Below are 27190 nucleotides of genomic sequence, written 5' to 3' on the forward strand. Positions count from 1 at the left end.
AGTGCAATAGTGCGATCTCAGCTCACTGCAACCTCCACCTCCTGGGTTTAAGTGATTCTCCTGCCTCAGCCTCCCAAGTAGCTGGGATTACAGGTATGTGCCACCATGCCTGGCCGATTCTGTAGGAGGTGGGGTTTCTCCATGTTGGTTGGCCTGATTTTGAACTCCTGACCTCAGATGATCTGCCTGCCTGGGCTTCCCAAAGTGCTGGAATTATAGGCGTGGGCCACCGTGCCCAGCTGAGGCAGGGTTTGACTCTGTGTTGGCCAGGCTGTTTTCAAATTTCTGACCTCAGGTAATCCACCTGCCTCGTCCATCCAAAGTGTTGAGATTACAGGCATGAGCCACTGTGCCTGGCTTTCTGGCTTTCTTAAAGAGTCAGCGTTGAGCTAGGCTTTTGACATCCCCATTACATATCTTTGCTGGATATACCACTTCTCTGGCTGCTGATTTAATCTTTCATAGAATTCCATGCTTTACCAACAAAATTCTGAAGCCAGTAGATACTTATATGATCACTTAAAAACATTATATATGAGTCCATAGGATATGTAATTGTGAATCTTAAAAATATTCTGTGTTCTTGGTATTGGTAAGTTCTTAATGTGAAGCAAGAATTATCATGTATTTTATCTGAAATAAGCATTATATTATTGCTAGCTTAGGGGACAAACTACAGCTATTCAAAAATTGAGCTAAAAAGATTTTTAATAGTCCAACTTTAGAACTAGGGGATAAACACAAGGTTCACTAGCATCTATTGTGATAGTAACTCAGAATATGTGAATTTATAGCAATGACTTTTGAAATTAAGGTAATAATTTTTTTCCTTTGTATTCAGTTTCCATAATTTGTAAACAGAAAAATAGGAAAGCTTGCTTTTGTCAGACCAAGGATAATGTGGAATGCGAAGGTTGAATTAGTCGTGTATTCCACTGTTTTAGATTTCCATTGTTTAATTTTTGACACTTTTGGCTTTATAACTCAGTTTTATAAAAGCTTGTTTACTTTGTAAAATTTATGTTATTGCATGTGCATGGAAATTCAAATAACAAATTCCCAGTTTGAATAAAGCAATTCAAATAGTTTTTTTTTTTAAAGTGTTTATTGGCCAGGTGGTGGCTCACTCCTTTAATCCCAGCCCTTTGGGAGGCCAAGGTGGGCGGATCACGACTTCAGGAGTTTGAGACCAGCCTGACTAACACGGTGAAACTCCATGTCTACTAAAAATACAAAAGTTAGCTGGGCATGGTGGCACACACCTGTAATCCCAGCTACTTAGGAGGCTGAGGCAGGAGAATTGCTTGAATCCGGGAGGCAGAGGTTGTGGTGAGCTGAGATTGCACCACTGCACTCCAGCCTGGGTGACAGAGTAAGACTTTACATCTCAGGAAAACAAAAACCAAAAAAAAAAAAAAAAAAAAGCAACAAAAGTTTATTCTAACAGCATTTTTAAAGCCAAATGAATTACTGACATACTAGATTGTAAACTTCTGAAGTCTAGGACTGTGACTTACTCATTTTTGTTTTCCCCTGAGCTTAGCATGATACCTTGCATACAGAAGTCCATGAGTAGTTATTTTTTGAATGAATTAATCTGTGATGAAATATTTCCAATGAATTTTCTGTTCCCTTTCAGTTGATAAAAAGCCAGAAAGATATAAACTAAATTTATTTAAAATTATTTTTGAAATATGAAGAAAAGATATTTTTGAAATATCTTTTGTATTTTTGAAATATGAAGAAAAGATAACAGTTAAAGATTAATGTCATTCAGCATTTGAAAAGTTAGATTTCCAAAAACAATACGTTGTAAGGTGATTACTCATTTTTACTAAATAATACTTTAAAAAATTATTTGTAATTACTGAATCATCTTCTTCAAGTATTAAGTGCCGAGTATAATCACCATTTATTTATTAAATTTTGGTTTATTCAGGAATGAACCAATTATGTAAAAATGAACTATATGTATATATCAGATACATCAAACAAAAATTGAACTCTGTATAGGAGAAAATATTAAATTAAGTATGTATACATTTAATTTAATGAAGTTTACCCTCATAGTTGTTATCTTTATTTTTTAGGAAGGAAAACAGAAATAACTTGCTGCGTTGTCTGGAGTTACATGGTGAGTTTAGAGATTAAAGTTAGATCCAGTAATTTGTGAATCCCAAGTTTCATGTTTCAATATTTGGTGTTACTTATAGTGACTCATAAAATTGACTGATGTCATATGTCAGTACTTAGGTGACAATTTACAGAAAGTCATCTCTGCAGCTTGATGGGCGACAACCCTTTTCAACCAAAAAGTAAGTGTTGCTGCCACAACTAATACAAGTATGTGTGGCTTTCGTATAACTTTGCTTCAGGAGAAAGGATGAAAGTCGGGAGACATTTTTTTAAAAACAAAAATACTTAAAATTATTAAAGTAACAAATGTTCACAGAAAAACAAGTAATGTAAATAAAAAAGTGAGTAAAATAGAAGTGTTTTTCCCCATTACCAGAAGGAACTATTTTTACCAGTCTGGTATATGTAATCATATATGTTTCTTCTGTTCATAGACAAAAAACAAATTATTTCTAAAAAAATTATAAAGCTATTGTGTCTTAAAAATTCTTTTTCTCAAAAATATATCCTGGATATATAACAATGGCAGTTTTTTTTTTTTTTTTTTTTTTTTTCCCCACAAAAAGGTTAAGGGAGACCTTTGTATACTATATTAGTTGGCTTAGGGCTGCCATAACAAAGTACCACAAACTGCGTGGCTTACACAATGGAAATTTTTCTCATAATTCTTGAGGCTAGAAGTCCAGGATTGAAGTATTGATAGGAATAGTTTCTTCTGAGGGCCGTAGATTGATAGGATTGGTTTCTTCTGAGGGTTCGAGGCCTCTCTTCTTGACTTGTAGATGGCTATCTTCTTATTTTATTTATTTATTTTTTTTGAGGCAGAGTCTCACTGTCACCCAGGCTAGAATGCAGTGGTGTGATCTCAGCTCATTGCAGCCTCCTCCTCCTGGGCTCAAGTGATTCTCCTACCTCAGCTTCCTGAGTAGCTGGGACTGTAGGTGTTCAACACCATGTCCAGCTAATTTTTAAAAATATTTTTAGTAGGGACTGGATTTCACCGTGTTGGCCATGCTGGTCTGGAACTGCTGACCTCAGGTGATCCAGCTGCCTTGGCCTCCCCAAGTGTTGTGATTACAGGCGTGAGCCACCGTGCCCAGCCTCCATTTTCTCCTTATATCTTCACATGGTCTCCTTCCTTGCTTGTGTCTGTGTCCTAATCTCCTCTTCTATTAAGGACACCAGACACATTGGATTAGGGCCCACCCTACTAACCTTATTTTAATTTAATTACTTCTGAGGACCGAATCTCCAAATATAGTCACATTCTGAGGTAGTGAGGGTTAGGACTTCAACGTATGAATTTTGAGAAAACACGGTTCAGCCTGTATAAATGATACTTTTGTTATCAGTATACGGGTCTCCCTAATTGTTTGAAATACGCATTTTCATAATGACTTTACCTAGTCCATAGATTATTAATATGCTGTGTGCCCACTACCCCTCTAATGTGTAGGGGGAAATATATTCCCATCTGACCTTGGACATACAAAACTAAGACACATGAAAAAATAGTGAGCAGTTTGGGCTCATATATGTTAAATCTTGAATTGCACAATATTGGTTGTTAATGTAATTCATATTTTGAAGGAAAGTAAAATCTAATAGTTTACAAGGGGAGTTATAATTGAACCAAGAGTTAGGAGGGGTAGGGAATTAATATTTTGTGAAGTATCCACTTCAATTTAGGTGCTTTATATGGCATTTTCTTGAATCTATGTAATCTATTAGTTAGATATCATACCTGTATTGTAGATGAGGAAAACAGGTTCAAGTAACTTTTCTAGAGTCATATGATTAAAAACAATACAGTAAAGATTTGAATTATTCAATTTGATATAAAGTCTCTGCTCTCTTTGCTCCAGACTGGCGTGTTATAGATTGTATAGCTGAGAAGGAAAGACATTCTGAGTAGAAACAGTGGTATAAATAATGTCTCTGAGACACACAATAAGGCTGGTGTTTCAAGTATTTAAAAACGCAAACACTAAGTTATGACTTGCCAATGAAAATTAATATTTTTAATTATTAGATTTTAAGAACTATGTATAATTAGTAAAATAGTACAGCTTAGAGAAAAAAGGGGTCAGTTCTTGATATTGATGGCATTTAGGAAAATGGGAGGGCCTTTTTTTTTTTTTTGGTAGGTGGGTTATACTAAACATTTAAGTAACATTAGACCAGGAAATGATTTGTGATATTCTTCTTGTGAGAAATATCTACTTTGCCCTTAATGGAATAAGCCTAATTCATTTTCCATATCTCTTATTCTAGCATCTCTTTCCTGCTGTGTTCTGTGCCTGACATTCTTTTTTTTTTTTTTTTTTTTTTCTTTCTCTTGAGATAGAGTCACCCAGGCTGGAATGCAGTGGCGTGATTTTAGCGCACTGCAACCTCTGTCTCCCAGGTTCAAGTGATTCTCCTGACTCAGCCTCCCAAGTAGCCCGGCTAATTTTTGTATTTTTAGTAGAGACAGGGTTTCACCATGTTGGCCAGACTGGTTTTGAACTCCTGACCTCAAGTAATCTGCCCACCTCAGCTTCCCAAACTGCTGGGATTGCAGGTGTGAGCCACCACTCCCATCCTGCCTGGCGTTCTTGAATCTGGTTTAGTTTATCCAATTTATCTCCCACCTGTTTCCTCTTATTCTTAGTTTATCTCCCTTTTGTTAATACATTGTTGAAAAGCCAATGGTTAGATATAATCCTTTTTGTAGTGATAATCATATTCTATGTATATGACTGAAACTCACTTTCACTGGATTTGACTCACTTTCACTGAATTTTCTGTCCACTGTAAATAACTGTCATCCATTATCTGTTTATCTGAGTTTTTCTATTTAATATCTTAGAGAGTAAGCTCTGTGTTTCTCACTGTTGTTACCACATACTTACTACAAATGTCAATTCAGAAATTGCTATTAGGATTATTATAGTACATCTTAAATATTATGTTATATATTACAAAAATGTTTTTATTTTCAAAAATGAGGTTTACTTCTCTCCTTTTGAAAATTAGGTAATTCAAAAATGGCAGAACTGTTTATGGAATGTGAAGAAGAGGAGCTGGAACCATGGCAGAAGAAAGTAAAAGAAGTTGAGGATGATGATGATGATGAGCCAATCTTTGTTGGAGAGATATCAAGTTCAAAACCAGCAATTTCAAGTAAGCATTTACTTTTAGTAAAGCCAAGCTTTATGAGGTATTATTTCTAATGGGAAAACTTGTGAAGTATTTAACAGGTACTTGATGTTCACGTTCCATTGTAAAGAGTTAGGTCTGAGAGATTGGGTGTGAGGCTAGTAAGAACTTGAGAATCAGGATGGGGACGTGACTGGGGATTTGAGGAAGGAGGTAAGAGGTTAAACATCAGATGTCAGAAAAGAGAAATGGACTGAGATTAGCTGGTGACCTTGGAGGTCTTCTGAGATTAGAAATCACAATTTTTAATGGAGTTAAGTAACTTATTTATTTATTTAGAGACAGAGTCTCATTCTGTCCCTAGGCTGGAGCACAGTGGCGCAATCATGGCTCACTGCAGCCTCAACCTCCTTGGTTCAAGTGATCCTCCCACCTCAGCTTCCAGAGTAGCTGGGACTATAGGTGTGTGTTACCATACCTGGCGAATTTTTGTAGAGACAGAGTCTCACAATGCTGCCCAGGCTGCTCTCTAACTCCTGAGCTCAAGTGATCCAGCCTTGGCCTTCCAAACTGTGCTAAGATTACAGGTGTGAGTCACTGTACCTGGCCTTAAGTAATGTATTTATCTGTTTATCCTTTTTCATTTTTCTCACTTAAATCCAGAAGAAGAGAAAATAAAACATTTGGAATGCTTTGCTTAAAATGTCAGAATATACTAAGTGAGTTTTTGTTAGTCCTAAGTGAGACTTCTCACATCCAGGCTTCATTGCAGTGTCATCTATACATGGCTACAAAATGTATAGGTGATAAATGATTGCACAGTCTCTGGCCTGTGTACCAACAGAGGCTGTAGCTTCTGACCATATCCATCTTCCAGCAACTCCTATTTATATTCATGAAAAAGAATGGCATTATCTACAGCCACTGTACTTGGATGGGTTAGCATTTAGTACATTTAAATCCTTAAGGCTTTTGGGCAGAGCAACTTGGTACCTTTGTGGCTGATTAGCTTTAAGTTAGAGAATTGGATTTGACATTGTGATAATGTTAAAGTACAGATACTGATGACATTTGTTAAAATGCCCACTCAAAAATGTATGATAGAGTGCACAGAAATAAAATAAAAATTTCAGAGAAAAAGAGAAAATAGATCTTTTTCCATTTTATTTACTTGTTTGTTTGAAGCCAGGAAAATTTACCAAAGAATGTGATGTACCCATTTTACTAGTCTGTGTGTGTGTGTTTGTGTGTTTACTTACCATGGTAGTGCTTCAAAGTGTCATTAAGAGACTACTTTAAAATTTTCTGAAAGCCTAGCTCTCACTTTGCTTACCTCTAAACTTGGATTGGCACTTTTATTCAGTTTTATTAGAGAGAGAATAATTTCACCAGTTGAATTTTTAATACCATTTTCTGTAGCAGATTGGTCATTTCTCATAGAGTGCTAAGGGGAGTGCTGCTTGGATTATAAAATGAATTAGGCATCATGGCATCTTTGGTGATAGTGAAACATAATATTCTCGTGATTATTTCTTTATACTGAAATATATTGTAAAATTATTCAAACTCTTATTGAAAACATGACAGTTGAGTTTCAAGCTGAATTTATACTGATTGTAGATGACTGTTTATGGTATTCAAGTAGAATAGTGTACATTAGTTTTAAAATAATTCCATCAAGAAGGGGATTGAGTCCAATAGAATTTCTTTTCTACAATATTAAGGTGAATAATTTAAATGGTTTTATTGTTGTCTTATGTGTAAGCCATACAATTGTTAACATATGGAACATGAGTTAAATGTTTATGTAAAACTTCGAGAAAGGAGGACAAAAACTTGTGGTCCATAGACGACAGCTACTAAAAAGTACTACAGCAATAGTTCTTTCATGGTTTGAATAAATATTTAATCCTGAATTTCTGAGTGAAAAACAGTGTGAAGTTCTTTGAGCAGATTTTTCTCTAGTAAGACTTCTGTAGTGTTTAATTACAGAGCACTGCATTGACATTGTCAGAAAACAACCATATTTTTGTGTGAACCATTGTTTTATATAATGACTTAATGGGATCTGGTTTCTTTGTACTGTGAGGAAGATAAAATAAATTTTTATGAGATATGGTGGATTTTTTTTTTTTTTTGGTGCTTTTTACCTTTTTCTAACCAGCAATTTTAGGCAAATCCTTATGCTTCCAAATTATAGTTTGATAAGCTAAAAGTTACAGAGTTTACTTGTATGCAAGAATGAGGAACTTTAAACTGATCCTCAAAGTCATGGCAGGCTCAGATTGACCTCTGGTGTAGTGGTAGATTTGCGACCTCTTAACTAATAATATGCTGTGATAAACTGTTGGTTTACTTTAGACTGCAATCTGTGTTAGTTTTCCTTTTTTAACTCAAAACTAATAGTAGATAATCCAATGAAATTTTCCATAATGGAACTTCAAGGCGTTTAGAGGTGTGAATGCAGTGTAGAATTTGGGCAAAAATTTGATTTTGAATCATAGGAACCTGACTGTATGTACAACCCTGTCATCACTGAAAGAAAAATATATAGTTAAATTATAGGTTGAATATAAATATATTTTTGGAAAACTTTTATTAACTATGTGGACTATTTCTTTGCAAGCACAATGTTTTGACTCACATGTAGTCAGATTTGTCATTCCCTTACTTCTGGCTTTTGAATTTTGAGTTGTAATGAGAAAGATTGTTCTTAGTCTATGAAACAATTAAAGCTAGTTATGTATGCATTTAAAATGAACTCTATTCTTAAATTAGTGATTAGTTATATACTCCTTCCAGAAATCTGTTTACATGTTTTCAATTCATGATTTCTGTTATCTTAACATGTATTTCATTCAAACACTGAATTTTAAAATAAATATAATTTTTTATAGATATTTTGAACAGAGTTAACCCCAGCTCATATTCAAGGGGACTAAAGAATGGTGCACTCAGTCGAGGTACAGTATTATTGTACTATTTTAATTTTAAAGTGAAGTATTTTGACAAAATTGATTATGTACAAATAATTTCAATATATTCTGTTACTTTAAAATACAGGTATTACTGCTGCATTCAAGCCTACAAGTCAACACTACACGAATCCAACATCAAATCCCGTGCCTGCCTCACCAATAAATTTTCATCCTGAGTCTAGATCTTCAGATAGTTCTGTTATTGTTCAGCCTTTTTCTAAACCTGTAAGTGTTTCTAAAACTATACAGCCAGTTCAGGGATCCGTTGGATATTATTTATCAATATCAACAGTACCCAGTTAAACTTCTGGACTGTCATAAGTAGTCATCCAGTAGAAGCATAATTAGTAAAATGTCACCATATTTTTGTAGCTCAAGTACTACCCAAAGTAATAACTGAATGAGCTAACTACCCAACCTGTTAATAAATCAGGCAGTATGCTTAAATAGGTACAATAATGAAAACTGTGCCACCAAAATATGAATAAAATTATAATCAGTAATAAATATTACATAATGGCAAATATTTAAGATTGCAAACTGGGCCAGATATTCTTAATTGGGAAAATAATTAAGAGACCATCATAGCTTTTTATAACATTCCTTCATAGTTCAGTTAACAAAAAAATTTTTTTTCCTGTTACAAAAAACTCCCACTTTTTTTCTGTTACAAAAAGTAATAGAAAATGGTAATAGTTTCCATTCATTGAGCTGTTAATATGTATAAGGCTTTATGCTAAATGCTATAGGTAATTTGATTTCATTTAGTTCTTAAACATCCCCATGAAGTAGACACTATTATTATCCTCATTCTTTAGTTGAGGAAACTGAGGGTCATAGAGATTGAAAGATTCACTCAAGATCCCAAAGCTGGCAGTTGATGGATCTGGATTTCAATCCAGCATAACCCATAGTTTATATGTATATGCACACATACATACATATATGTTGTATATAAATGTACAGTTAGAAATGAAAGAATTGCCTTAGTTGAACAGTTCTGACAATAATTTGCAATCCCCTGGGGTTCCCCAAGACCCTTTTAGAGGTTTGGGAGTCAACAGTGTTGTCATTATAATCAAAGACCATTTTCCACTGTGTTGACATTTGCACTGGTGATGCTAAAGTAATGTGGGTAAGCTGCTGGTGCCTTAGTGTGCATCAAGGTAGTGCCACCAAACTGTACATATAGTTTCTGTATTAGTCACCTGCCATGCATGCACAGTAAACTATATTAGTCAACTGAGTGTTACTTGGTTATACCCAGATTCTTTGATGAAGTATTAAAATGTTAATAGTTTTGTTAACTGTCCACACTTGAATATGTGTCTTTTAAAATATTCTGTGTGATGACATGGGTAGTATACATAAAATACCTTTGTGTTTGAAGTGTGATGGTTGTCTTGAGAAAAAGCACTTGTGTGATTGACTTGTGAGGTAAACAATTTTTTTTTTGGTTGTTGTTAATAGAGCACTATTTTTACTTGAAAGAATGACTGACAAACCATGGTGTATTAGCTATTTATTTATTTCTGTGCATCTATTACCACAAACTTACACAGCTTAAAACAACATACACTCCTTATCTCATGGTCTCACAATTTCTGAATCAGGTCATGGCTTAGGTGGGTTTTTTGCTTTAGGATCTCACAAGACTACATTCAAGATGTGGTCCCTGAAGTTGCAGTTTCATCTGAAATTCTGCTGGGGAAGTGTTTGCTGACAAATTCACGTGGTTGTTGGTAGCATTCAGTTCCTTAAGGTTGGTTGTTGGACGGGGAGTCTCAGTATCTTGTTGGCTTTTGGCTGGCTCCTTGCCAGGTAGGTCTTCCCAATAAGGCTGCTTGCTTCCTCAAAGCTAGCAGGTGAGGGTGAGTCCTTAGCAAGATGCCCTTATAGTCTTAGGTAACATAATTATTTACACAAATATCATATATATCTTGTCACCTTTGTTGTATTCTGTTGGTTAAAAGCAAGTCAGAGGTCCTGCCCGCATTCGAAGGAAGGGAATTACACAGGACGTGAATACCAGACCTGGGGCTTATGGGTAATGACATTTCCATGGAGGTCACTTTAGAGTCTGTCTGCCACACACATTTATTCAATCTTGATTGTTTGGCAAACGTTTCCTCAAACCTGTCACTTGAGCGAAAACAATTGATAGTCGTATTTGTTGCCAATGGTAAAATTTGAACTTTCAAGCAAAAACTCATTTACCACCGTGATCTTGACAGCTTTCGAATACTTCAAGACTTTTCTGATGACTGGTGGTGTTGATAAATAATGATTTTAAAAATATTGTGTAATGAACTATGTCACCATTTGGAAGACCTGTATAAGTCAATGAAACCAATATTTTCCTAATAACTAGTATATATTCTACAAAAGTATTCATGGGTAAATGATCCTAAGATAGACCATTGATTTTAAGGGAACAAGGTGTTCTGGAATATGGTTTCAGATTTCACACTGCAACAGACCTTTTTGAAAGTACCAACTGTTCAGTTTTGGTATAGTATCAAAGTAGTATTTCCACAGTTAATTAAAACCCTATTAAAACACTCCCTCTTACATTCCTAACGAGGCAGGTTTTAGTAATATTCTTCAACCAAAACAACATGTCCTAACCAATTGAAGGCAGAAGCAGATAAGAGACTAAAACAATTTTTGATTAACTAGATATTTAAGAACTTTGCAAAGATATGAAACAATGCCACTCTTCACTATTTTTTGTGTGTTTGCAAGTCATTTTTCATTAAAATGTTATTTATGTTAATCTGTAATGAGTTTGTTATTTAAAAATGAATAAATAAATGTTCTAAAATGTTCTCTGTTTTAATTTCTAGTATTGAAATTATTGATAGATATAACCAACGTAAAAAAAAAAAGTCTTTTTGGGTTCAACAATTTTAAAGTGTGTAAAATAGTTCTGAAGCCAAAGAGTTAGGGCACCACTGTCTCAGAAAAATAGTAGTAAATTTTCCTAAAAATGTATTTTCTTTATATAATAAGAACAATAAGGGAGACTACTCAGTCTCTATCTTGAATCATCTATGATTTAAGGTTCCACAGGCTGTTTCTGATGTTTTAAAAAATGTAATACGTGGCCAGGCGTGGTGGCTCATACCCGTAGTCCCAGCACTTTGGGAGGCTGAGGCGGGTGGATCACCTGAGGTATCAAGAGTTCAAGACCAGCCTGGCTAACAGGGCAAAACCCCGTCTCTACTAATAATACAAAAATTACTTGGGCGTGGTGGCGTGTACCTGTAATCCCAGCTACTCGTGAGGCTGAGGCAGGAGAATCACTTGAACCTGGAAGGCGGAGGTTGCAGTGAGCCAAGATCACGCCACTGTACTTTAGCCTGGGTGACAGAATGAGACTCTGTCTCAAAAAAAAAAAAAAAAATGTAACAGGTGTTCCTGAAGATAACTGGAAAGCTATCCAGAGTGTAACAATTCTTTGCTATTAGTTGGAATCAAATTAACTCAGTGGTTTTCGCATGCATATTATAAGCTGTTTGGCATTTGAGAGAAAAAAATTGGAAAAAGAACATTATTTGATAGTTTGTTAGGTAAAAATCTTTCCAACATTGGATCCAGGGAGGGAGGGAAAAAAAAAGCAAGAGTTGTTATGTTTGGTGTAATAAGAGTTAGAAATCTGATTATTTTCTGACTCAGAATTGGGCATAGTTTTTTAAATCAGAGCACCTTAGTTGATCGTTCCCAGTCCTTGGGTTCTTTTAAAAATATGAGAGGTTTTGTCAGTTGGTCTGGCAAGGACCCAGAAGCGATAGCTTCTTAAAAACTCTTCAAGTGTAATTCTACTGTACAGTCCAAGTTAAGAATGAAAGAGGTGTATTCTGGAATAAATTGAGAATCCCGGTTAAGGGACTTTTCTCTGACTTTTGGAAGCTATTTTAATAAATTATAATTAGTAGTTTTTCATTTTATGTCATTTTGTGTTTGTGATTTTACTTTTCATGAAATGTATCTCAACATCGCTTTCAGGTTGGCAGGGATGGGATATATTATTATAACCTAGAAAGTCAATGTGATATAGCTTAAGCATGGGCTATTACAAAGCATGGGCTTTGTAATCAGTCAGACCTGGTTTCTAATTCCAGCTCCATTAGCAGCAAGTGGGGCTGTATTGGGAGCCTTACTCGACCACACCTAACCTTAGTTTACCTATTTATAAAATGGGTAATAATATTAGGTCTTTATTAGTATTATTGTGATAGCTGCTTGATATGATACATGTACCATGAAGAGCACGTACATTTAAAACAAAGAACTGTGGCTATTATTTCAGTTTGAAAGGTAAATTACTTGAAACTCAGAAGTGACTGTTCCATTATTTCACAAATATTTGGAGAAAATATTTACTTTGAAGTAAGATTATGTTTTATTACTGTTAAATCATAGGGCATTATGATTTTTTTAAAAAAAATGCTACATGTTAAAGCCCAAATGCCTACATCTACCTATTAGGCCTCAAATTCTAGGATTAGTGTGAGTTGCGTTAATAGCTTATTTCCATAACTTCTTAACAAACCCATGTCAATAGAAAAGTTGGTAACAAAGCAAAATTCTTAAAACTTAAATATTCCTTAATTTATAATAAAACCTTTATATTTCTCTTATGAAATAATATGTATTTTGGGACAGATTTTGGAAAAGTGAGAAGAGTACCGTATAGTATATGCAAATACATATTTCTCTTTTTTTCTGAACATTCTACTTGGAACATGTCACTGGGTATTCCTTAAAAAAAAAATGTTAATTTGGCTGGGTGCAGTGGCTCATGCCTGTAACCCCAGCACTTTGGGAGGCCAAGGTGGGCAGATCATGAGGTCAAGAGATCGAGACCATCTGGCCAACAGGATATACTGAAAATATTTAAATACTACTTTTAGTACAACAGGATTATACTAAAAATACAATTTTTAAATACTATTTTTAGTACAACAGGATTGTACTAAAAATACAAATAGCTGGGCATGGTGGCAGACGGCTGTCCCAGCTGTTCAGGAGGCTGAGGCAGGAGAATCGCTTGAACCCAAGAGGCAGAGGTTACAGTGAGCCAAGATTGCACTGCTGCGCTCCATCCTGGAGACAGAGTGAGACTATGTCTCAAGAAAGAAAAATAAAGTGATTTTTTGCACAGTAGTTTTATCAGTTTAATCATTCCTCCATTGTTAGACATACAGGTTATAATTGTTTTGCTGTTATAATTAAATTTTCCTTAAACATTTTTATTTCATCACCATAAATTATTAAAAATGGAATAGATAAAAGAACCTTTTATTTTTTTTTTGAACATAAACTCAAGATTTTATCTTCATAAAAGAAAAGATGACTTAGAACTGGATCACTTGGCCTTTTCTCTTATCTCCTCCCAGCTCAAAATGCTTGCATCTTAGCATTCTCTTAGATCTACAGTTGGGCTCAGCGCACTCAAGTCTTAGCACAATCTTCTTTGTAGTTTTAGCTTTTTTCTGGAAAATCGGCTTAGTTTGCCCACCCTAGCCACTCTGCTTCCTGTCATAACACCGCTTTCCCTGGGCATACAGAGAATCCTTGCCCTTCTTGTACGGTGTCACTTTGTGGGGTTGGTGCTTGCCACACTTCTTTCAGAAAGTCCGGCGGGTTTTAGGAACGTGACCACTACCGGCACGGAGAGCGGAGGTGAACCTTTTAAAGGCTTTCATAGCTACTGCCAAAGTTTTTGTGCAGATAAATTATACTAAAATATGAGCACCACTTTGCCAATAGTGAATGTTATCATTACTTTTTGATTCAAACTAGTCTTAGACACAGAAAAAAATAGTACAAACAGTTTTCATATACCCCTTATCCAGTTTTCCCTTATGTTAACATTTTATCACTACTGGGTAATTAACATTAATTCAGCTATAGACCTTACTGGAATTTCATCAGTTTTCCCATTAATGTTCTTTTTCATGCCCAGTATCTTATTCAGAATCCCACCTTGCAGTTATTTCTTTTTAGTCTACTCTATTTTCTAGTTATTCATCCTTTCTTTGTCTTCCATTACCTTGACAATTTTAAGAGTAGTGGCTAATTAATTAATTAATTTTATAGCAGATATTATGGTAACATGCCAATTTATTCGTTAAACATTGCTGTTGTTTTTATTTGCATTTTTTTTGGCTAGCAATTTGGAAAAAAGGTATTTCATATGTGTTGTTCATTTGTATTTCTGAATTCTCTTAGTTTATGTCTTTTGCCCATATTTTTCCTAAACTGATGGTCCATTTTCCTTTAATTTTTAATCATTATTAATCTTGAAACTTTTCTTGTTATATGTTATGACATGTAGAATGGCCCAAAAGTTACTCTCAGAGCTTATTGTTCACAATGAGTATCTTTTAGAAGTATTAGTAGTATTGGAGTACATTTGTGTATGTGTGTATCACTATATTTAATGTATTATAAAATTGGAGTATATGTCCCTAAATTATATTGACCATACTTTTCATAATTATGTACACTAAATATATATGTATGCTCATATATATTATACATTTATTCTGCTTTATACTTGACCACATTATCATTCATCTCATACTTTCACTCCTCTCTTCTTAAGATCTTCCTTTTAGTTTGGACCACCCTTTCTCCTGATGGAAGGGCTAAAACTTCCTTTGCATCCGGATGTCTCCAGGAACAGGACAGCTGGCCCAAATTACTTCTATAAACAACTTCTATTCTAAACCCTGTCTGCCTGGCATTCTTATTTGTTCACTCTGCTGACCTGATGCTTTTGTATTTGACTGATGAGACAGAAGATTCCTGGCCTGCCATGGCTTTCTATGGGATGATGGAACGTGTGTGGGGCCCATTTTTTTCTCCTTCTGACGTATAGCTTATACATTTCTCCAATAAAGATGATTTCAAAATTCATATTATGTGATATATTCATCCTTAACACTGATGCACAATACTGTAGATTGATTCCATTTGTTTGCCCTGATATCTCAGATGTGGGGTTTTTAAAGGCATAGAAGCTTTTAATTTTTTTGATCACATCAATATGTTTTTTATTTTTCTCCTTGCTCTTGCCCAAAGATTTTGCTAAGTTCTATTATTTGCCCATTAATGGGGATACTGCATCTTTCGAAGTTACTTATAGGATATCAATCTTATTGATATAAAGTTGGTTTATGTTTCTTTTACCTTGAAAAAGTTGGACTAAGAATTTTTCCCCCATTTTAGTTTTCTAGTCAGCAGTAAACCAGCTCTAAATAATAGCTTGCTTTCAGTTTCAGTAGATGATAATTTTGGCAAAGTAGCAATTATCTTTGTGTTATTAACTTGTTAATAATTGAGTCATCAAAGGGTTTCCTTAGAATATTGGGCAAGCAATTAAGTTTTTAAAAGTCTACAGGGTAAAATTCTTATATAATTATATAAAATTACATAATATGTAATATATAATTATATTGAATAATTTTAACTGTTGATTAAATGTATTATTTTTCCTTTGAACTATTTAACAGGGTTATATAACAAACTCATCACGAGTTGTGTCTAATAAGTCGTCAGAGTTACTGTTTGACTTGACCCAGGATACAGGGTTATCACATTACCAAGGGAGACCAACACTTTCTATAGCAGGTTGGTTTTGGTATTTTTTTTTTCATAAAGATTATAAAAAGAAACTTGATGAATATGCATGTGAGATTGGCTTTCTGTTTTGAAGCCCCTCCTTTGTGGGAAGTGTATCATGTATTGTAAGGTGGAATGTCACTAGTAGTTCTTGAATACCTTTCTTGGGTAATTTTCTGTAAAATCCTATTTAATGACAGAATATTTTATTTCTTCCTATTAAGTAACCAACTTTAAGCTCATTCTCACTTGGAGCTAACCATAGTTGAGAAATATTAAAATAATTTCTGTGAGTTAGAGAACTTCTCAGGTAGCCCAAATACTCTGTTAAAAAAAAAAAAAGGATTAGTTTCTATGGACACTAAGTGTGAAAAATACATGGTTATAGTTGATTTCTTATTAGTTTAATGTCTTTCTATTCTAATATATTGTTTCAGCATGATAGTTGAATATGATTATAAGGTGGTATTATAAACTGCCCACAATAAATAGTGATTTGCACATAGTAAGTACTCATTAAATGTACATTGAGGGATTAATGAACTTTCCCTGTTGAACAACATTTAAGATTTTTTGATTGTATACTATAACAAAGTTTTTCATTAATCTAAAATAAATTAGTGTACTATAAAAGAATTTTATCTAATTGAAAAATCAAGGCAATTACTCTTCGTATATTAGCAATTTGCATCCAAATATTTGACTAAATAGACATATACATGATTTTTTGGAATTTTTAGATTTACTAACAAATTAGTGTGGAGAATGTACCAAACCCTCTCGCAGTTTTTGTAATAGTAATACTAACTTTTGTTATAAACTTAGACTGTTTTTCCATTTTGATAATACTTGATTTGTTATTCACCTCTCTGGGTGTCAGTTAATTATTTAGTAACAATCTGGTTTGTGAAATAGTTAAGAATCAAAAGAAACAGGGAGAAAATATAGTTGTCTTAGTTATAGTTTCATAAAGCATATAGTCTTTATTCATAGAAAAAGTCTGAATTCTTGAAACTTCTTGGGAATAAGGAGAAATAATGATTCCTGTTATTCCTGTAAGTGTTCTACTTCGGAGTGGGACTTTAGCGTGAGCAGTAAGTAGGATGATTTGATCCTCTATTCTTAAGATTTTTGTAGCCTCTATTAAGTTACATAACCACTTTGATTTTCTCATATTGTTAAAAGGGAGATTTTAATTTTTTTTGTATAATGCATTCATTCTTCACATCAGGAACCATTGATTTGGACATGTAATTTTAATTCCTGCTCTACTTTGCTCAGGAATTTTTTAATGCCCAAATCCAAGTGAAATGTGAGAATACAGTATAAGCTTTAAAAGGCTGGACAACACAGTTATTATGAATGATATGTGCTACATGTTCAGTAACATGATTAACAGACTACCATCTAGGGAGATTATGGGGGTTTGGAGAAGACTGGATTTGAGCTAAATCTTAAATGAGAAAAGGATTTTACCAGCAGAGAGAGAACTCTTGAGGGTAGGGTGTAGCACAGGCCAAACACAACAGAGATAAATAAGTTAAAGCATCAAAATTTAAAACAAATACAGAGTGATTTTGTTTAATCTTGAGATTTTTTACTTTAAAAATTCTTAAAGCAATCTATTTTTGCTGTCCAGCCTGCTATAAATCAGATGCTTAATTCAGAATGCGAGCATTCCTTGGTTTTTCAAGTAACTTAAGCATCTCACAAGAATGTGAATGTGATTACCCAGAATCTTTCCCGTGTACCTACAGTATAGCTATCAGTAATCGAGTATTTTGAAGATGGAAAAAAATCATTTTTATGTTATCTCAAAAGCATTAAACAGAGAAACCAAGTAGTATAATACTTTTTATTTTGCTGGAATGGTTGCTTTTATTAAAAGGTTGACAGGTGAATCTATTATAATATTTTTCCCCTCTAAAGTAAGTTAAATATACAATATTTTGTTAGTAATGATAACAGCTGTAATTTATTATTGAGTTCTTTCTGTGTAACAGATGTTTTCTTGGGTGCTGTAAGTACATTATCTTGTTTGGCCCTTAAAGCAGCTCTATAAAATAGGTTATTGTAAATTATTTTATAAAAGAGGAAACTGAGGCTTAGAGAAATTAATAAAGCTAAGTATACATACTAGAGAGTGACGAGGTGTGGATTTGAACTTGTCTGACTTAAAAACCTGGAATATTTCTAATATATTTACCTTACCATTTCTACTTTTAATGTACAATTGGGAGAATTAAAATATGATGTACAGTTCTAGAATCTCTTTTACAAAGTACAGTTGTATGTTATTTTCAAAACAATACTTTTTTGAGCCTTGTTATAGCCTGGATACCCTCATTTCTGTTGTGAATGCAGTCAATAAAACTAAAATCCTTTAGCCTTAACATTATGGTTTTCAAATGGGAAAGTATTTTTAGGAACAAAATCCTTATATAAACAAATTTTTAATGCAAAATTTTAATAAAACAAAAATGTTTCTCGGTTAGACATGTTCAGTATATTATCTAAAGTGGACTCATTAATCTCTGGGGAACATAGTGTGAAAATCATTATGCTTACTACTTCCATTATGTGTCTTTTAAATAAATGAATGAAGTATTATCATTCAAGATTAGTTATTTCCACCATAGCGATAAATGGATAATACCGCCCAAAGTCGTGAGAGTAGACCACTCTTCAGTTTGTTAGGTAGGAAAAGAACTAAATTTCCATTAGACATTTTAAGTTGTTAAATAAAAAAAGCATCTTAAGAGTATCTCTAAATTTTGAAACAGATAATTGTTTTTTTACAAACTCTAATGTACTAAATGCACATTTAAGCATCTAAAGATAATTCATTTGTTAGAACTTATTCATAGTATACTTTATTTTTTGGTTGGAATATTTTTATCTGGCTCCCTTTAAAATAGCTATTTACATATTGCTTTTTTTGAAGCCATATTTAGAATTTTCTTTCATCAAGGGATTATTTTCTAAATTATTTAAATATATGTAGTCCATGATAAATATATGGGCAATTTCTTTATACCCTTGAGTTCGGATCACATCAAGTTTTTATCATTATTGTCATAATATGATAATTTAATATATTACGTTTAATTTAGCTCCGAACTATTTTTACTCAGATGTAAATAATATCCTAATTTTTAAAAATATTTTCTCTCTATTTAAATCATGTAGGTATGAATGAAAGTTCATTTTTATCAAAACGTCCTTCTACTTCTGAAGTTAATAATGTTAATCCAAAGAAGCCTAAGCCTAGCGAAAGTGTTTCTGGAGCAAATTCCTCAGCTGCATTACCTTCAGTTAAATCTCCTTCAGTGACATCTTCCCAGGCTATGTCAGCAAAAGGTAAATATGAAATCTGGTATGTAAAAAGAAATTATAGTATTTATACATATATTTTAGAAATGGTTATAATTTTTAAATGTATTATTAGTTTTAAGGTTAAAAAGTGATGAATTTGAATCACAAATGTTCTGAATTTATTTTAGGTGCAAATACCACATCAAATCAATCTAAAAATGGAACGCCTTTTCCAAGAGCTTGTCCAAAGTGCAACATTCATTTCAATCTTTTGGATCCTTTGAAAAATCACATGAAGGTAAAGCTCTTTCATTATTTAATTTGTAAAAAGTTTGCACATTTCTAAAAATATTGATGATAGTAATTAATGCTTTGTCCAGAAATAATCTCATTGGTATTTCCATTTAAGTAAAAATTTATATTCATAATGATTATATAGATTCTAAAATTCCTTATAAATCATCAAATTTTAAAACTTAAGGTTGTATGTAATATAATGAATGTTTATTGTATTTTAATTCTAAATAAAAATGTATTAATCAGATTAATTTATTAGGTCATACTCTTTAAACTTCTTATAAAACAGGCATTTTATTACATATTTACTTTTGCATATAACTTAAAAATTCTGTTACCTTATGGTGAAACCCCGTCTCTACTAAAAATACAAAAAATCAGCTGGGCATGTTGGTGCATGCCTGTAATCCCAGCTACTCAGGAGGCTGAGTCAGGAGAATTGCCTGAACCCAGGAGGCGGAGGTTGCGGTGAGCCGAGATTGCGCCATTGCACTCCAGCCTGGGTAACAAGAGCGAAACTCCGTCTCAAAAAAAAAAAAAAAAAATTCTTTTACCTTATTTTTGTGTGATGTTAACATATGCATGTCACATTGCACAATGAAAATCTGAGTTTTACATTTTAACAATCAAGTATGAACTCGAAGTGTTGGAGCGTTCCATATGAAATAATTATTTTAATTCAGTCTAGAATATAGTTCATATAATTGTATAAATTAATTTGAGCTTTTTATTGGTGCAGGAAGCCCTTGAATTTAGGTTTTAAGAAATGTTCAAAGTACTAATGAAGTATGAGGTTTAGGTAATGCTTAAAGTATTTTAGTAGATATTATAGTATCCTGCTGTGTTGTACTCTCCTTACATGCCCAGTATAAATGGCAGGAAGGGAGAAAAAATCAGAAAAATGGATGTAGATTATATAAGGAAAGATGGAAGGAGCTTGGTAGAATGGCAAAGAAGTAACTTAGAAAAAGTTTTTGCTATTTCAGAGGTTTACACATTTTTATTGAAATTCAGCATTTTACAAAGAAGTAGAAAAAAATAAGGGAGCTTAAAAAATTCTAAATACAGTCTTCTTATTCATATACACAACTGTGTTTGGTCTATCCTTACTATCAGAGTATATAGCCCTGGACTGCACTTTGTGCTTTGGTCTTACAGGAGAATTATCCTGTAGAGGTACTTTCAGTTTTCCTGTTCTATGTAATGTTTTGATGAGATTTCTGATTTTTTTATGTTTTGCATTACAGATGAAAAAAAGACCGTATTTTTTAGTTATCTATTTAATTTTTTTAGTAGGGAATAATACAGTCACATGATTCAAAACTAAAAAGCCTACAAAGAAATGAAAGTGAAGAATCTTACCTTGGTGTCTTTTTTACCTGGTTCCTAGTATGACTCAAAGAAAGTAATTTTTTATTAGTTTGTCTGCTTGTACAAGTAAACATGAATGTTCTTATTTTCTATTTTGTACAGAAATTGTAGCATGTTATATATACTTTTGCACCTGGAGAGAATGGCAGCATTCTCCAAAATGTGGCTTTTGTGTGTTACTTCATGGTTTGTAATTACTTCTAGTAGAAACAACAAAAACTTTGTAGAATTTTCATACTAATTTAATAAAACACTATGACATTTTAAATAAGAAAAGTATCCCTATCATTGTAAGAAATACAATTTCTTACAACTGAACTAAGTTGAAGATAAAATTGAACAATATTTGTGTTAATATCATAAGGAAATCTTGAAAGAATAGTCTCCAAATCTAGGAAGGGAAAGTTTAAATCTGTGGGGACTTTTTCTAGTTTATATATGTTTATGCATCAGTTAAAGTTTTAATATTATAATAACTTTTATTTTGAAAATAATATGATTCTTAGATTATTTGTGAATGATTATTATAGATAATAATATATTATAGATATTATAGATTATTATAGATAGATGGAAGAAGACTAGCATATAAATAATGTTTTCTTTCAATGGAAAAATATTTAAAATATCAAATATTCTATAACAATAAGAAAAATATATTTATCTAAGACCATGTATCAGATACAATACTAAGCTTTAAATATATTATTTCATTAATCCTTAGAAAATTCTTTGAGATATTTTTCTCTTTGTATAACCGATTAACTGGCATAACTATCTTTTAAAACTCAGTTTCTTTAATCGTAAACCCCAAGTTTTCACAAATACCTTTTTTTTTTGGTGAAGTGTAGGGGGTATTTAATATTATGTGGAAACTTGAAAATAGGTATATTATTTCTGTTTTGGGGTATGGAATTTGGTATTTACCAACCAAATATAGCTTATTAATTATATTTATATTTCTGTGTCTTCGCTTCCATTTAGTCCACTTGATCTGTCCTGGTTTGAGAAACACTACATTTCAAGGCACATCTTTCATTATCAGTATTTTCTTTCATATATTGCAATTTTGTTTCAAAGTTGTTGCTGTTGTTTATGATATAGAAGAATCTGGCTTTTAGAAGTGTATTGTGAGGCCAAGCGTCATGGCTCAGGCCTGTAATCCCAGCACTTTGGGAGGCCGAGGCCAGGGAATCACCTGAGTCCAGGAATTTGAGACCAGCCTGGCTAAAATGGTGGAACCTCATCTCTACTAAAGATATAAAATACTAGCCTGACGTGGTGACACATGCCTGTAGTCCCAGCTACTTGGGAGACTGAGGCAGGAGAATCACTTGAACCTGGAAGGTGGAGGTTGCAGCGAGCTGAGATGGCATCACTGCATTCCCTCCTGGGCAATGGATTGAAACTCCATCTCAAAAATAAAATGAAATAACTGTATTGTGAATGTATCCTTTAGCATTTTAATAAAATATCCCTTTCTTGGTCTTAACGTTTAGTGCCTTTCAGCCCAAATTCTACTGTGATGTTAGGGTCACAACTCCTGCTATGGTTTCCATTTGCATGGTGTACTCTTTGTTTGTTGTTTTATGTTCAACTCTTCTGAATTACTTTGTTTTAGGTGTGCCTTTTGCTTTGAGCAAAGTTGATTTTTCTTTTGTGATCCTATGTGAAAATCTCTTCTTTTAGTAATGGGTTTAGATTTACCAGTATGATAGATTTATTTGGTTTTAGCTCTGTTAAAATTTTTCATTAATCCTTTCTCTTTTAAAAGCCTTTCACAGTGTGGTTGCTTTATGTGTGTGTAGCTGTAGTTTTGTTTTCCTGGTTATCTTTCTGATTTTAATGTATAACTCCACTCGTCTTCCATTCCATTATCCATTCTCTACTGTTCTTTTCTATGAGGAAAGATTAAAGTAGCATAAAACTTCTTGTTTTAATCTACCCATCTTTGCCTTTTGCTAACTGATTTTAGTCAATATTGCCTGACCATTTGTTTACCTTTGCTACTAAAATGCCTGTACCTGTATTACTTTATTTGGTGGCTCTGGTACTCCTTGATGAACTGCTACTATATGTGAGGCAGTATGTGAACTCTTGACCTCATACTCTTTGTTCTTTTATCCTCTCCCAATTTTTATTTGTTGGTTGTACTATTTTTCCATTTTCAGGGCATATGACATTACATATTTTTTTAAACCTTATGTCATATTTTTTTGGATCTTTTTCTACAGTAAATACATCCAGTGTTCATCATCAGTGTTTTTGTAATGGTTTATTTGGTTTTCTGTTTGGCTGAAGTTCATTCTGCAGTAATTTCATTTAGGAAGAGCCTGAAAACTTTCTTCTGTGAGGTCATTCATGTTCAAAGCAATTTAACTATAGTCCGTTCTGGAAAGACGGTTTGATCTTATATAAAGTAAATTGAATCCCACTATCAGGATTTTGTTGGTGTAGCTCCCTTTTTCTAGTATTCAGTGTTGCTGTTCAGGAATCTGGGACAAGCTGAATTACTTTGTGTTTTATAAGTGGTTTGATCTTTTTGTTTGATTGTCTACAGCTTTTTGGTTGTCTACATTCTTTATGTTTTGAAGACTGATAAATTTTTAATGATATAACTTGGTGTTGGGAATTTTGGGTGAATCCTCTCTGGCATACACCTTGTTCTTTCAACCTGCATATTTGGGTTTAGCACACTTGATTTGAATTGTATTTTAAAATATTTATCCCATACAGTGTCATCTTCAGTATGAATTTGTTTTATCTTCTTTGCCTGGCGTACGTACTTTTTTTCCTAATCCTTAATTTTTTTAAATTGACTTTTCTCCTACTAATGTCTGTTTTCTTTATTTTATTTGCAACGTCTGCTCACCACTATATTCCTTCCTAATTTCCCTTCATGTCTCTGATTTTATTTTTTTTCCTGTACTTTCACCCTTGATTTTGCCACTCCTTTTTTTTTTTTCTTCTAAATGTCTTATTGTCTTGGCATCTCTGCTTGCTTTGTGGTCTTCCAAATAGAGACAATTGCTTCATTATGTTTTTAAAATTTGTGGCTACTTTTTTCATCTACATCTGCTCCATGGCAACATATTTCTGAGGTTTTTGTTGGAATTTTACATTTTTTGGTTATTTGACTTCTTTTATTATACAGTATTTTTGTTTAGATGTGAATTCCTATTGTGTTTAACAAGTTGGATTTTCTTGGGCCAGCTGTTTTATTCAAGCTCTTTTAGGAGGAAGCATAGGTTGCCAGGATAGTCTCACAGCTTGCTAGCTGGTTTAAACAGCTTTTTGCTGGACAGGAAGCTTCCTGCAATTGTGACTTGTGTGTCTGATTCTTTATGTAGCACTGCCTTTCTGCTTTTCTGTGCTGAATCGGGTCTGGGGTACTTCGGCTGCCATCCTTGTTGCCCCAGTTTCTGCACCTGTTTTTGCAAACAAAGATCTACCTTTGTGATTCACAACATGTGTTTCAGCTTTAACATGTATATTTTTACTGTCTCTTTAATATCTGTTACCACTGAGTCCCCTTTACTTCTCTGGTTTACTTCTAGCTGAAAGCCATCTGCCTGATGTTGGCTGCTTTGGGTAGTGCTTTCATATATTGTGGAGTTTGTGGATTTTGTCTGACTCTTAGTTTCAATGATAAACCAATTTGTGGAATTTGGTTGTGTGACTTTTGGATGAATCCCAGAAGGAAAAGGGGAAAATGTTGACTGATGTAGGATGTTCACATGAGAAGTCCTATTTTACTATAAAAATAGGATCTCCCCTCTTTTGCTCTGAAAAACCTACCTAAGTTTTTAGGGCCTTAACAAAGCAACAGAACATGGTCTGTATACTGGGAGGAGTAAAAGTAAGAATGATAGACAGATGGTGTCTGATATTTGTCAAACTATAGTATATGGTATTAAAGTACATATTTAATACTTGCAGAATGTAAAAATAAGGGATAAATGAGGAGTTGTAGTGAAGGTCTATTAATACCACAGAAAGGTACTAGGGCTGAATAAAAGGTGACCAGTTGATATTGTATCATAGCTCAGCCATGCCCCTGCATAGCTTACTTTATCCTCCTATAAAACCTTAAGTCTAAGCTTGGTTCCCATTTCTTAAGTTGCTTATTTGTTTTTTGGATAAACAAGGATACTTTGCTTTTCTCAATGATTAAATCCTCCACCTAAATTCACTACACCTTGTTGTCTGTTCTTGGTTGTCAGTGGTTTATTATTCAGCTCTTTTATAGAGATATGAAACACTGTTTAAAAGGTATGCTGTGAGCAAAGTTTATTTAAAAAATCTGATCCTATCCTACTTCTCTGTTGAAAAATACAAGAACAGCAGTAATTTATCATTTATTGTGGGTTTCATAATTTATAGGTATTTTAGAGTAATCTTTAATGTTTATAGACTGTGCAGTATAATTTGACAATTTTACATTGGGACATAAGATTATCCACATTTCTAATTAGGGAGACTATTCTATATTATATAATTTTTGTATATTATAATTATTCCCCAACCAGGCTTTATGAAATTTTGTATATCACTTGATAATTAAATACATACATCAAGGCATATAAATATTTTCTTTCTGTACATCTCGACACGGACATGAGATGAATGATTTTTGGTTAAGGAACAAATTATTATTAAATATTTACATCTAAAAAGGCAAATTGCATGCATAAAGCTGTTAGAACTACAGCCATGTCTTGGTTTTAGGGTTTCTCATTTCTTTTTGAATTTTTAAATTAGGATAATAGGTGTTTATTATTTGAATTTTTAGAATATGTATACACACCACAAATTTTTGGTGACTATTTTTCCAGATATATTACAAGCATAGTTTTGATGGTCTGGCGTTAGGTATAAACACACAATCACTTTTTGGTATGTGTTTTTTCAAAGAATAAGTAAGGCTTGTATTTTTTTTTTTTCTCTTTCAGTATTGTTGTCCAGACATGATAAATAACTTTTTGGGACTGGCTAAAACAGAATTTTCAAGTACAGTAAATAAAAACACAACTATTGATTCAGAGAAAGGAAAATTGATCATGTTAGTTAATGACTTTTATTATGGAAAACATGAAGGAGATGTCCAGGAAGAACAGAAGACTCACACAACCTTTAAATGCTTCAGTTGCTTGAAAATTCTAAAAAATAACATTAGGTATGTAAATACTTATTTTTATTTCTATTGAAAATTGAAATGCTGCAAATAACGTTATGCCTTTATCTTGTGTTTTCTATGCTATTCTAGGTAAGCAGTTTTAATACTTTCTACTAAGAATAAAGGCAGATTCTCTTTTTGAAAAGCTTTTGTCCTTTCTTGTATTGTGGAGTTTGACTCTTGGATCCAGTTAGTTGTATTTCTTTCGCATAGCTTAAGAAAGGACAAAGTTCATTTTAACTTAAGACAAAATAAACTTCTTTTTTCTGTTTTAGTAGTGATCTTTGAATTTTTATTAGACATTTTTTATTTTCTAGTTGCCTTTGGAATTTTATATTTCTTCACATTTTAAGAAGAACCATTTTGTTTGTCCAGCTTGAGCTCCTCGATACTAATCTTTGTAATGCTCAAATCTTTCAATTTATATTTATAATTTTTAGAACATTCATCTTGCAGGAAAAGTTACCTGTTTTAGAGATGTATCAGTTCTAGGAAGCATGTCTGTTTTGATTTTAAAATTTAACACCTTTAAAAATTAGAGATTTAATTCCGTCAGAATTTTGAAGATTTTTATATGAATGCTTTAAATATTAGAAATTTACACTTCATAATCGTTGAGTTGTAATCTTTGAAACTATCATTCTATATAAATTAGTAACAAGAGAAAAGTAATGACATTAAATGATATTATTTGTTGATTATATAGCCTGATATTTATATTCGATAAGGTTTTGTGTATCACTTTACTATAAAAATTTTCAAATATTAAGCAGTTTTGAAAATTTCACATTGGACCCTTGGACACTTACCACTTTGATTTTACCATTAACATTTTACTATACTTGCTTTATTATGTATCTCTTCATCCTTAGAACTATTTGATTTTTTGGGTGCATTTCAAAGTAATCTGTAGTGTGTTCGTGAATGTGTGTACAAGCATATTCATATACTTACGCCTTTGTGTTTATTCTTGGTAACTATCAACTGCAATTAGCATTTCAAAACACCTATAGTTACTTCTGAGCTCAGCATTTATTTATTTTCCTGTGAGTTTGTGGGTCCAAAAAGAAGCATATATAAAATCCTGAAATACATGGTGATGTATACCTATAACAATTATTGTTTCTTTATGATAGTGCTTTAT

The 27190-nt window shown here is 33.1% G+C and overlaps 1 protein-coding gene and 1 pseudogene across 23 annotated transcripts in view; one reads left to right on the forward strand and one right to left on the reverse strand.

The window, feature by feature from the left end:
• Positions 1–27190, forward strand: part of ZNF280D (zinc finger protein 280D) — a 104497-nt gene that overhangs the window by 22926 nt on the left and 54381 nt on the right. For 12 of the 23 annotated variants that reach the window (XM_032297340.1, XM_032297338.1, XM_032297357.1 and 9 more), the window contains 8 exons: positions 2091–2134; positions 5155–5301; positions 8175–8240; positions 8341–8480; positions 15779–15896; positions 19077–19247; positions 19391–19500; positions 25823–26046. In XM_032297340.1, the coding sequence (XP_032153231.1) occupies positions 2091–2134; positions 5155–5301; positions 8175–8240; positions 8341–8480; positions 15779–15896; positions 19077–19247; positions 19391–19500; positions 25823–26046 (1020 nt within the window). Of the gene's footprint in view, positions 1–2090; positions 2135–2246; positions 2316–5154; positions 5302–8174; positions 8241–8340; positions 9742–15778; positions 15897–19076; positions 19248–19390; positions 19501–25822; positions 26047–27190 lie in introns of those variants that run through there. The other 11 variants (XM_032297348.1, XM_032297342.1, XM_032297343.1 and 8 more) reach the window with 6 other exon arrangements.
• LOC116564524 lies at positions 13574–13966 on the reverse strand (annotated as a pseudogene).

Source organism: Sapajus apella, unplaced genomic scaffold (assembly GCF_009761245.1).
Source record: "Sapajus apella isolate SASKATOON/1434 unplaced genomic scaffold, GSC_monkey_1.0 scaffold37, whole genome shotgun sequence".
Lineage (NCBI taxonomy): Eukaryota > Metazoa > Chordata > Mammalia > Primates > Cebidae > Sapajus > Sapajus apella.